The sequence below is a fragment of the Schistocerca nitens genome, chromosome 4 (genome assembly GCF_023898315.1).
Source record: "Schistocerca nitens isolate TAMUIC-IGC-003100 chromosome 4, iqSchNite1.1, whole genome shotgun sequence".
Taxonomy (NCBI): domain Eukaryota; kingdom Metazoa; phylum Arthropoda; class Insecta; order Orthoptera; family Acrididae; genus Schistocerca; species Schistocerca nitens.
This window is the reverse complement of record NC_064617.1, coordinates 236,284,237-236,297,132: the sequence shown is the minus strand read 5'-3', so window position 1 is coordinate 236,297,132 and position 12,896 is coordinate 236,284,237. Positions and strand designations below refer to the sequence as shown.

The following is a 12,896-nucleotide window of genomic DNA, read 5'->3' as shown; positions in this document are numbered from 1 at the left end:
ATGGTCGGGATAGATGTCTGCCTATTACTGATTACGAGCCTCTTCAACTGTCAGCAATTACTGTCAATCAACAGACAAGGTCGGCCTGTACGGTTTTGTGCTGTACGTGTCCCTTCACGTTTCCCCTTCACTATCACGCCGGAAACAGTGGACCTAGGGATGTTTAGGAGTGTGGAAATCGCGCATACAGATGTATGACACAAGTGACAGCCAATCACCTGACCACGTTCGAAGTCCGTGAGTTCTGTGGAGCGCCCCATTCTGCTCTCTCACGATGTCTAATGACTACTGAGGTTGCTGATATGGAGTACATGGCAGTAGGTGGCAGCACGATGCACCTAATATGAAAAATGTTTGTTTTTGGGGGTGTCCGGATACTCTCGATCACATAGTGTATATGGTAGTGTAAGTTTGGTTCGCAGGTATCGCACCTTGCAGGCATTCACCCTGTTAGGCCGTCATTTGTGAGTAGTTGATGAAACCAAAATTCACATGGAAAAAAAAAGATGATCATTGAATCAGCACTGTAGCCTAATGGTTAAGCTATTTTTAGTTGGTATTTTGAAGGTTTTGGGTTCGAGTCCCATCAGGTCCCATCTTTTTTTTAAATCATTATTGCAATGACATTATTATTTTTATTTAATTATGTCATTTTATTGTCATATTAAATTTTTTATTTGCTCTCATATTTTCCTTCTTTTATTCTTCTTTTTTGCATTTGGAATCTTGGCCCACATGATTTTAATTATTTTTGTATGTCTGTTGTAATACTTGAAGGTTTAGAATTTCCAGTATGTTGATAGAAAAAAAATATTTTTCATTACAAGGTGTAAATATTTTTGGATGTTAATCATCATACAACCACCGAAAACATTAGTTCTTCTCCTACCATGGACCAAATATAAATGGTGCCTTACTGCAGTCACATTTTTCTTTAACAAATTCATATTGAAGCACACTTCATTAACATAATGAAATATTATGTTTTCATTAAATGACTTTGATCCATACCGTGTTACTGAACGCCAGGGCATACAGAATTCAATTAACAATTGAATGGATTTTGACCACTACTGCACATTTAACAGTTTCACATTTATTTTGAAGTAATTCAGGCATGCTCTTAAGAGGTTTTTTTTTTCCTGATGATAAAAATATTTGTCACATGGCTGATAGTAAAGTGCATTTCAGTGGAATAATTTTCATAGTGTACGTAGTTTATCCAGTACTTTCCATAAATACTTTGTCGTGTAGTGGATTGTCAGTCTGACTGCTCCATGGTTCTGCAAGTAACAAAAAAAACCTTTTTCTTTGATACATGGTTTCATTATGGATTCAAAATATTATATGTAGAATTCTTCTGGTAATTTTTCTGAATTCAATTTTCTATACCATACCTCCAAGCTTTCAGTTTCTTTGGCAGTCCTCAGCCCAAATTTATCCTCAGCTTCCTGTGTGCATAGGAAGCTGTGTGACAGAAATTCTGCAGGGAACATTAAAGGTTATTGCGCAGTAAAAGAATGCATTGTTTTCACCAAATTTCTCTTTTGAGCAATGTCTGTTTTCAATCACAAGAAGTCCCGTGAGTGTATGATGATTCGTAATTGCATCCTATTTAATCAGCATTAATAACTTTAGACTTTAATTAATTATTTGTGTTCAGAATTGTTCTGGTACTTCAACAGATTCTTCAAATGTAATGATGTTTGTACTGTTGAATTTGGTCACTTTTATTTCTCTACAAGTACATCTACATGGGTTGGGTAAAAACTAGTTAGCAGAAGGCCAGCTGAAGGAGTGCAATGAGTGGCAATAGCTGTCTCTGAGCCAGTTTCTGTATGTACTGCCTGAAAGTGAGGCCAGTTCAAGTGCCCTAACAGTATGTTTAGGAAACACAAATGACAAATGGAGGTCAAGATGGAAGTGGTGCAAGGTCGGAGCTCCCAATAGTGTTTTCTTTTGGTACTGCATCCCGTGATTCTTCTTGACAGTGTACGGTGCCACAAGGCGAACACTGTACAGGAGCTCCTGTGTATGCGGGAAAGAAATGCTGGAACGTCCATCATATTCACCCAATATGAGTCCATGCAATTACGATCTGTTTGCCAAAGGAAGGAACCTGTTCATGGGATGCACTACAACACAGGAGAAGGCAATGCACTACAACACAAGAGAAGGCATCATCTATGCCATAGGGTGGTCCTTCCAAGACATCGAAATAGGTGGACGCCCTGATGTACGATGCCTTCTGCCCCTGTGGGGGGAAAGTGATCGAGATGTGAGGCAGTTATATTGAAAGCATATAATGTTTTGAATGTGTGTAAATGAAGTCTATTATGAATTATAATTGTTATCTAACCCATGTATATTCTTCATACCACTGTGAAGTGTATGGCAGAGAGACACCCCATAGGCCCAATTATTAGAGTTTCTTTCCATTTCATTCCCATATTGAGTGTGGTAAGAATGATTGGTTAAATACCTCTGTGTGTGCTGTAATTAATCCAGTCTTGTCTTGTCCCCCCATAAATAGGGGGTTGTAATACATTCCTAGAATCATCATTTAAAACTGCTTCCTGAAATTTTGTTAGTAGACTTTATCAGGATAGTTTACCTCTGTCTTTCAAGAATCTGCCAACCCAATTTCTTCAGCATCTCTATGACACTCTCACATGGGTCAGACAAAAGACTGTCCACTTATTCTATCCTTCTCTATAAATGTTCAATATCCCCGAATTGGTACAGGTTGCACGCATATGAGCAACATTCCAGGATGGGTTACACGAATGATTTGTAAGTAATATTCTTTGTGGACTGATTGCAGTTTTCCAGTATTCTACCAATAAACCAAAGTCTACCACCTGCTTTACCCACGGCTGAGCCTATTTGATCATTACATTTCATATCCCTAGAAAGGCATAGAATACCTTTTTTCCCCAATTTGGAAGCAAGTCGCTAATCTTTGCACAACTTTGAAATCTTGTCAAAATCTGACAATATTTATGCAGTTTCTTTCAGGCAGACCTTCACTGTCAATAACTGTGTGAGCTGCAAAAAATCTGAGGTTACTATTAATATTGTCCACAATGTCATTAATGTACAAATTGAAAGCAAGCATTCCAACACACTTCCCTGGGGCACCCACAAAGTTACTTCTACTTCTGACAATGACTGTCCACCCAAGATAACATACTGCAATCTCCCTAACAAAAAAATCCTCAGTACAGTTGCAAATTTTGCTTGATACCCCATATGATCATTCTTTTGACAATAAGCATAGATTTGGTACTGAATCAAATGCTTTTTGGAAATCAGAAAATACTGCATCTGTCTGATTGTCTTGATGCAAAGGTTTAGTGTGTCATGTGAGAAAAGTGCAAGTTGCATTTAGCATGATCGATGTTTTGGAATCTGTGCTTGTTGGCATGGAGGAGGTCATTCTGTTCAAGATACTTCATTATGTTTGAGCTCAGAATATAATTAAAAGAGGTGCTGACTCAATTTAATAAAGTTAGTATAGAATCTGATAGCCATCCCATCGGACTCTGGAGCTTTGTTCAGTTTAACAATATCAGCTGCTTCTCAACACCACTTACACTAACACTTATTTCACTCTACTTTTCAGTCATTCAAGGATTAAATTGGGGCAATTCTGTGTTTTCCTTTGTAAATGAACATTTGAAAATGGAGTTAAGCTTTTCAGCTTTAGCTTTGCTACTCTGTATTTCAGTTCCTATCTTATTCGCAAGTGACTGAACACAAACTTTGGAGCTACTAACAGCCTTTACATGTGTTGTTTCTGTGGATCTTGTGAAAGATCGTTATTTGACAATATTCTGCTATGGTAGTCATTGAAGGCTTCATGCATTTCTCCCTTGACATTCAAACACATTTCACTCAGCATCTCTCTATCTATAGCCCTATTCCTTGTTTTACATTTATTATGCGGTAGTCTCTGTTTATTTAGAAGTTTCTTTACAGTGACTGTATACACAGAGGGCACCTCCTGTTATGAACTGTTCTACTGAGTACATACCTATACAGTGCATGTTCAACTATTCTTTTAAACTTGAGTCATAGGTTGCCACAACCACGTCATGCTCACTGGTCCACCACTAACAAAATTGTAATTTTCCCAGTTGATTGCTGGATGATTAAAGTCCCCACCAATGATTACAGTGTGATTAGAGAACTTAAGCACAAGCGAACTGAGGTTTCTTCTAAAGTTTTCAGTTATATCATTAGGTGAGACAGATGGCTGATAGAAAGATTCAATTACAATTTTATGCCCATCCCATATACTGAGTCTTGTCCAAATAAGCCCAATTGCAGCTTCAAGTTCTATCTCGGTGGATCTGAATTCTTACCTACTGTGACAAATACACCAGCTCCATTTCCCTTTAGCCTATCCTTTCGATAAAATCTTAAATCTTCCCAAAAAATCTCACTGCCGTAAATTTTGTTACGCAGATTCTGTATTTTATTTTAACATTCTTCATCCACTACCCACTTGCAAAACAAGAAAAGTTTTGTGATAAATACAGTAAAGTGATAGTCATTGTCCATTGTTGGTGCATATGCATTGTCACTTGTTCATGGCATATCTACACTTCCTTCAGTTTTTCAAGCATTTCAGAGTCTGTCAGGCATAAGTTATTGATTTTTATTCTCACTTGCTTGAGGTCTCCTATCAATTTAGTCAAATATTCTTTTCTTCATAAACAGGAGAAACTACTTTCTTCAAGACTTCTGAAGAGTACTTGAGATAAACTTCGATGAAAGCAAGTGCTTTTGATCTTTTTGTTAAGGAATGTAATTCAATGGAGGTGCCTTAAAATGGAGGGGTTAAAATATTCATAGTAAAGTATACACTGCAGTGAAGATGAACATCATAATGTTGGAAGAAAAGATTGGAAAATTTAAAGATAGCAGTATGGAAATGCAAACTCATACATTCCCTCTTCATCGGTCTCACTGTGTAAGGGTACAAAATCTCCTGTACATATGTTGATTTTATATCCACATTTTGTAGCTTCAAATAAATGAACAAGCAGAATGAGTTGAGGATTAGAGTTTTTTTTGTTAAGGAGATAATCATCTTTATTTCATTTTTGAATTGTTTCATTTTTGTTTGATTTAAATTCAATTGTTTCTTGTTTGAGAATAAGATTGGTCAGTCCTGCTTGTCTGTATTTATGAAGGAATAAGAAATTGTTATTCTGTATTTGAGGAATGTTGCTGCTCCTTTAGTAGAGTAGTGTGATATTAAACAAAAACAAAAAAGATTTTGTCGAGAGTTAGTTGACGTTTGTTCCACTGAAGACACAATATTGTCGAAAACCCTCACAACCATTTAAAGTGAGGTTCTCATTGTGAACAATAACACTCTCCTTCGTGAACAGAATTATTTCCTCTGCAATTGATTTGCACTTCACTATGGCATCTGCATTTATCAAATCAGGAGGATTTTTGTATGTGATAGATCTCACCTTGTAAATAAATAATGGATAATGTAAGACAATCACTGAAATTCACTTTTTTGTTTTGTATTCACTCGTTCTTTCATTGTGATTTTCACAAGTTGATGGATTCCTGTTGTTAAATTTTAAATGCCGCTCTCACAAGAATAAACAAGAGGAAAATTGCAGAGAAACTTGAACAAAATACAAAAATGAATTGATTCATGACAGGTAACGCGAGATCAACCAATGGATTTCATCTCACTGGAGTAGTGAAACATTGATTCAAATTCCGCTTACCTGCTTTGACAAAAATATTGCATGCTAATGATAATTTTAAAATATTTATTATGGTTATAAAATGCAGATGAATCCAGAATGTATTATTATCCAGAGGCAGAGTGTGTGATGATATGAAACTTCCTGCCAGATCAAAACTGTACCTGTACCGGGACTTGTACCTGGGACCTTTGCCTTTTATATGTTAGGAAGTTTCAGTACAGTTGAGGATTTAAATGTAAGAAGGAATTATAAATAAAACAAAATCCCAGCAAAATGAGTGAGTGAAATAATGATTGCAATAATGTGGACAAAAATGTAAAATGATAAAAAGTAATTCATTAAATTGAAGTAAATATATGAAGAAAGAATAAAAGGATGAAAAACTGAGATCAAATAATAAAGAAAATGCAGTGGTGAAAATGGCATGGCATAGGATTAGAAATGAAAAAAAAATTAAACCACTTAACTGAATAGACATAATGATACTGTGATGCTGAGAAAGGTTTAAAAAAACAGGTAGCACCCAACAAGATTTGAACTTACAGCCTGCAGCATACCAGCCAAATAACTTAACTGCTAGGCTGTGGTGTCAATTCAAAGACCAGTGTTATTTTCACACCTCTAGTGGATCATGAGAAACCCAAGTTTGTGTCTGATATCTACACATACTGTGTGCATGTAGTTTTTTGTTTCCATGTGTGTTGTTGTCTGCAACTTCACATATCATCTGTTATTTAATAGAGTATCCCAGATGCTGAGATTGCTGTGGGTGTGCCTGCGCGTACTACTTCTGTATCGCCTGGGCCGCCATCACCTAACAGCGCCCCCCTGCCAGCACCCAGCACGGTTGTTGGCCCTGCAGGTGCCCATCCCATATACTGAGTCTTGTCCAAATAAGCCCAATTGCAGCTTCAAGTTCTATCTCGGTGGATCTGAATTCTTACCTACTGTGACAAATACACCAGCTCCATTTCCCTTTAGCCTATCCTTTCGATAAAATCTTAAATCTTCCCAAAAAATCTCACTGCCGTAAATTTTGTTACGCAGATTCTGTATTTTATTTTAACATTCTTCATCCACTACCCACTTGCAAAACAAGAAAAGTTTTGTGATAAATACAGTAAAGTGATAGTCATTGTCCATTGTTGGTGCATATGCATTGTCACTTGTTCATGGCATATCTACACTTTCTTCAGTTTTTCAAGCATTTCAGAGTCTGTCAGGCATAAGTTATTGATTTTTATTCTCACTTGCTTGAGGTCTCCTATCAATTTAGTCAAATATTCTTTTCTTCATAAACAGGAGAAACTACTTTCTTCAAGACTTCTGAAGAGTACTTGAGATAAACTTCGATGAAAGCAAGTGCTTTTGATCTTTTTGTTAAGGAATGTAATTCAATGGAGGTGCCTTAAAATGGAGGGGTTAAAATATTCATAGTAAAGTATACACTGCAGTGAAGATGAACATCATAATGTTGGAAGAAAAGATTGGAAAATTTAAAGATAGCAGTATGGAAATGCAAACTCATACATTCCCTCTTCATCGGTCTCACTGTGTAAGGATACAAAATCTCCTGTACATATGTTGATTTTATATCCACATTTTGTAGCTTCAAATAAATGAACAAGCAGAATGAGTTGAGGATTAGAGTTTTTTTTGTTAAGGAGATAATCATCTTTATTTCATTTTTGAATTGTTTCATTTTTGTGGTCTGGGGTTGTTGTATTCTTGTCTGAGGTATTGCTTTTGAGCTACGAGCATCGCCAAGTGCATTCCAGCTGCGTGTGATGTCATCACAAGTACCAGCAAAGAGACCCCAGGCCGTGCACAGCACCCAAGTAGTACCAAAGACCAGAACGTAGAGCTGACAAGAATGTCAGTGGGAAACTCTACTGGTTGCAACAATGTTATGAAAAGGAAAGTTGCTACTTACCATATAGCAGAGATGCTGAGTTCAAGCTTTCGGCAAACAAGGCATTTGTCAAAAATAGATATCTCTCCCTCTCTCTCTCTCTCTCTCTCTCTCTCTCTCTCTCTCTCTCTCACACACACACACACACACACACTCTGCAGTCTCTGGCAGCTGAAGCCACACTCACACACCCTTTCCATTGTTTGATTTAAATTCAATTGTTTCTTGTTTGAGAATAAGATTGGTCAGTCCTGCTTGTCTGTATTTATGAAGGAATAAGAAATTGTTATTCTGTATTTGAGGAATGGTGCTGCTCCTTTAGTAGAGTAGTGTGATATTAAACAAAAACAAAAAAGATTTTGTCGAGAGTTAGTTGACGTTTGTTCCACTGAAGACACAATATTGTCGAAAACCCTCACAACCATTTAAAGTGAGGTTCTCATTGTGAACAATAACACTCTCCTTCGTGAACAGAATTATTTCCTCTGCAATTGATTTGCACTTCACTATGGCATCTGCATTTATCAAATCAGGAGGATTTTTGTATGTGATAGATCTCACCTTGTAAATAAATAATGGATAATGTAAGACAATCACTGAAATTCACTTTTTTGTTTTGTATTCACTCGTTCTTTCATTGTGATTTTCACAAGTTGATGGATTCCTGTTGTTAAATTTTAAATGCCGCTCTCACAAGAATAAACAAGAGGAAAATTGCAGAGAAACTTGAACAAAATACAAAAATGAATTGATTCATGACAGGTAACGCGAGATCAACCAATGGATTTCATCTCACTGGAGTAGTGAAACATTGATTCAAATTCCGCTTACCTGCTTTGACAAAAATATTGCATGCTAATGATAATTTTAAAATATTTATTATGGTTATAAAATGCAGATGAATCCAGAATGTATTATTATCCAGAGGCAGAGTGTGTGATGATATGAAACTTCCTGCCAGATCAAAACTGTACCTGTACCGGGACTTGTACCTGGGACCTTTGCCTTTTATATGTTAGGAAGTTTCAGTACAGTTGAGGATTTAAATGTAAGAAGGAATTATAAATAAAACAAAATCCCAGCAAAATGAGTGAGTGAAATAATGATTGCAATAATGTGGACAAAAATGTAAAATGATAAAAAGTAATTCATTAAATTGAAGTAAATATATGAAGAAAGAATAAAAGGATGAAAAACTGAGATCAAATAATAAAGAAAATGCAGTGGTGAAAATGGCATGGCATAGGATTAGAAATGAAAAAAAAATTAAACCACTTAACTGAATAGACATAATGATACTGTGATGCTGAGAAAGGTTTAAAAAAACAGGTAGCACCCAACAAGATTTGAACTTACAGCCTGCAGCATACCAGCCAAATAACTTAACTGCTAGGCTGTGGTGTCAATTCAAAGACCAGTGTTATTTTCACACCTCTAGTGGATCATGAGAAATTCATTTTTGTTGATTACTCACAAACAATGGTCAACAAAGGTGAATGGCTGTAGGATGTGATACCTGGGACCCTAACCTACACTACCATATAGGTGGTTTCCAAAAGTTGATTGTATCTGTGGGGTCCTCCTCTTGTTAGAGAAAACCTAAACCTGAAATATTAGATAGGGATGTGAAACCTGCTGCTCTATTGTCCCATCGTCCTCAGTTTCGGCTAGTTTAACCCAAGTTTGTGTCTGATATCTACACATACTGTGTGCATGTAGTTTTTTGTTTCCATGTGTGTTGTTGTCTGCAACTTCACATATCATCTGTTATTTAATAGAGTATCCCAGATGCTGAGATTGCTGTGGGTGTGCCTGCGCGTACTACTTCTGTATCGCCTGGGCCGCCATCACCTAACAGCGCCCCCCTGCCAGCACCCAGCACGGTTGTTGGCCCTGCAGGTGACCAGCAGCAGGTGACTGTGCTTACATCTGATCAACTGGGAAAGCTGCAGAGTGAACTGGATGTTGTACAGGGCAACATGGCTGTCCTTAATGAGATGCTTTCTGAGTTAACACCTGGCAAAGAACATCCAAGTGATCTGGAGCTATTACAGGTAAGTTTCCTTTTATTAAAGACTGAGTCATCAGAACATGCATCCTTTTTTTGGCACAAAGCTTCATTCAGCTTATAGCTTTCCATTAGGTTCTACACACCACAGAGGTTTTCTTGCATGTGTTGTTGGACTACCCCACCTAGGAGAAAGTAAATGAAACTTCGCTAGCTTTCAGATGAACCACATACGAGCGCACGCGCACACACACACACACACACACACACACACACACACACACACACACACACAGAGAAAATCTGTACAGCTATGTTGACCTGACACTGCAGTTTGAATGGGTTGAGAGGTTGTATCTGATGGAATGGTGGTGGGGAATGAGGTGCTGGGGAGCAGGAGAGCTCAGCTGGGGTGAAGCATTGTGTCTGGTTGAGTTGGTATGGTGGAAGAGGAGGCGGTGGGCATGAGGGAAGGTTGAGGAAGAGTGGCTGGCATCTTGAATCAAGAGGCGACAAGTGCACATGATAGAAATGTGACACTGTTGAGCTCACTGTGGCTGCAGGCAGAGATAGTTAGACAAAGCAAACAATGTCATTGTGGAGTGGATTGGAGGGGGAGACAGAACAAAGGAAGGGGAGGATTGTGGGGAAGTTGGTGTGAATGTGGCGGGATGAGTGACGTTAGGGTCATGGGACGCAGGTGGAGGCGAGTGTGGAGCAGAGCCTACCAGAGATTGAGGCTAGGAGGATCATGGATTTGGAGGATGTGTTGCAAGGACAATAACTGAAATGCATGTTGTGCTTAACAGCATGTTCTGCCACTGGTTGATCAAATCTGCTCTTGGCCACAGTTTAGCAGAGACCATTTAATCAAGTGGGCACCTGGTTGATGGTCATGCCATCATGTGCTGAATGGGTGTATCTGACAGGTCTTCCACTTAGATCTTGCATACAGGTATCACCCATGTGCCAAAGAATTGGGAGTGTGTGTGTCACAAGGATGGACTATGATATTACATAAGACTGTGTGGCTTGTGGAATACCACTTTGGGAGCAGTGGGAAGGATTGTGGGTAGGATGTTCCATATTTACGGGCACAATGATAAGTAATCGATCCCCAGTAATTGACATGGTTTAATTTTTCCATTCCAGGATTATATTGGATGCTTGGGGAGGGGTGACAGATGGGGGTGCTCCTGTCTAGCAGCTTTATGGGATGGTCAGATGATTAGGGAAATAGACAGATTTCTGTATGCAAGATGCATATTGATTGACTGCTATCTCGATAATTGTGTTTTAACTACACCATGAGACATACCATACTGTATGGTTAAAAAATTCTCTATGCTATCAGATTCGTCAGTGTCAAAGTTAATAGTTTTCAGTAAAAATAGTCAGCCACACAATACACTACAATTTTGTCCTAAATAATTTAGACAAGTAGTTTAACAATTCACAGTATCTTACATTTGTCTCATCTTAGACTCAAATGAAGCATAAGTTAGCCTAAATTAGCCTTTTCTCTCATGTGTGAATACAAAATACAACTACATAAAATGTGACCTACTAAAGTCAGCACACCACAAACACTGCATATTGGTAGTTTCTCGTGGCAGTGAAGGAATTTATTTTTCAAATGCCATTACCCTATTTGCTGACATGTTAAAAGCATATAATCTCTCCAAATAGGTAGTTGGAGATATAACACAGCCAAATTTCTTGTTTGGTTCACAGATCTCAACTTGTCCCATTCTTCCACCCACTCTTCCTCTTATGTGTGTGCCTGTCCCTCAGCAGCAGGCTGAATATATGAAAGTAAGGCACAATATACCATTTTATTTCTCACACGGATTTCCTAGGCCACCAAATTTGTTTCCTCGATTTCATGCTTCCTAACAGAATGACACCACTATTCCCAGCATTTGGAGGTTAGGAAGCGAACTCCTAACCAAATTCATTAACAGATAGTATCCTTTGGGGTGTCATGTAAGAGACTTCGAAAAGTTACCGGGCTAATAAATTAACCGTAAGACTCATCCATGTTCTAACTAGGAACACAAGGAAACACACAGCCATAAAAGAGATACAATTTATTGCATCAGAGAATGACATCAGCAAAAATACAATGAAAGTAGTTTATGCGCCTCAAACGTGTTAAACAACTGAGATCCTGGAGGCCTGTGCCTGCCTGTATGAAGATACTTTCCATGCCAAGAATCACTGGTGTAGCACTGTGATGGTGCTTGGTGACCAGGCTGCTCTCAAGGCCACTTTGGGTAGTTGCGGGTGCACCGTTGGAATTTCAGTGCACACTACACTTGCCATAGTGACCTGACTTATGTCTGCTGTGGGCAGAAGGTGTAGTAACTGGTGGGTTATTCCACTCCTCCTCCTTTGCAGGGGGGGAAAGACAAGGCAGTGTGACTGAAGAGACATCTGTTGTGATGCTAGGGAAGGCAGCCAAATGTGCAAGAAGTTCCTGATCCACCCGGACTGGTGCGAATGGATGGAAGTGAGTGGGATGAGGGCACCCCTGCTGCCTGTGGACCCGGGGCAGCCAGTGGACCGGAGCAGCTGTGGGGCAGAAGCCGTCCAGACATCAGAGTCCGTGACAAGGGGCACAGGCGGTGACAAAGGCAGAGACTCTGGCAACAGAAGACCCAGTTTCTGTCCTCTCTGATGGTGCTGCCTGCTCAGTGCAGTGGCAACTACTGGCACTGGCCACAGGAAGCAAACCTACTGTTGGTGGTGATGAAGCCCTGGCTGCCGAGGTAGGTGGGCGTGACCAGACCTGTTCGTAACCTGGAGTGGCCAGGGCTGACAAGGAACAAGGTTTTGAGCCCACAGCCTTGGGAGAAGCCCTGCACCCACCTTGGAATGCAAATGGTTTCGGTGCCATGAGACGATCTCCAGTGTTAACCGTGGAAACATGGTGACTGCACTGGCTGTGGACAGTGGCTGGAATCCAGTGAGGGCACCAGCCATATGCCTGGCCCAGACTGGTGTGGTGGGGATGAATGACAACAAAACTCATGCCACTGGGGTATGCCTGCATGGCAGCAAGAGGTTGAGCAGCATACATTGGTGGTGATGGCGATGCGAGAGCTTGGTGGCATTCTTGGCCCCAATTGGCTTCATTCTGTAATAGCGTTAATAGGGGGTGGGGGAGGAGAGAGAGAGAGAGAGAGAGAGAGACGCCTCAACTGGGAAATCTTCTGCGTACTTACGCATCTGC

General features: G+C 39.4%; 1 protein-coding gene across 2 annotated transcripts in view; it reads left to right on the top strand.

Moving 5' to 3' along the window:
* The window catches only part of LOC126252039 (target of Myb protein 1), a 132,840-nt gene that overhangs the window by 37,641 nt on the left and 82,303 nt on the right, over positions 1 to 12,896 (top strand). For both annotated transcript variants that reach the window (XM_049952831.1, XM_049952830.1), the window contains exon 5: positions 9,432 to 9,707. In XM_049952831.1, the coding sequence (XP_049808788.1) occupies positions 9,432 to 9,707 (276 nt within the window). The remainder of the gene's footprint in view (positions 1 to 9,431; positions 9,708 to 12,896) is intronic.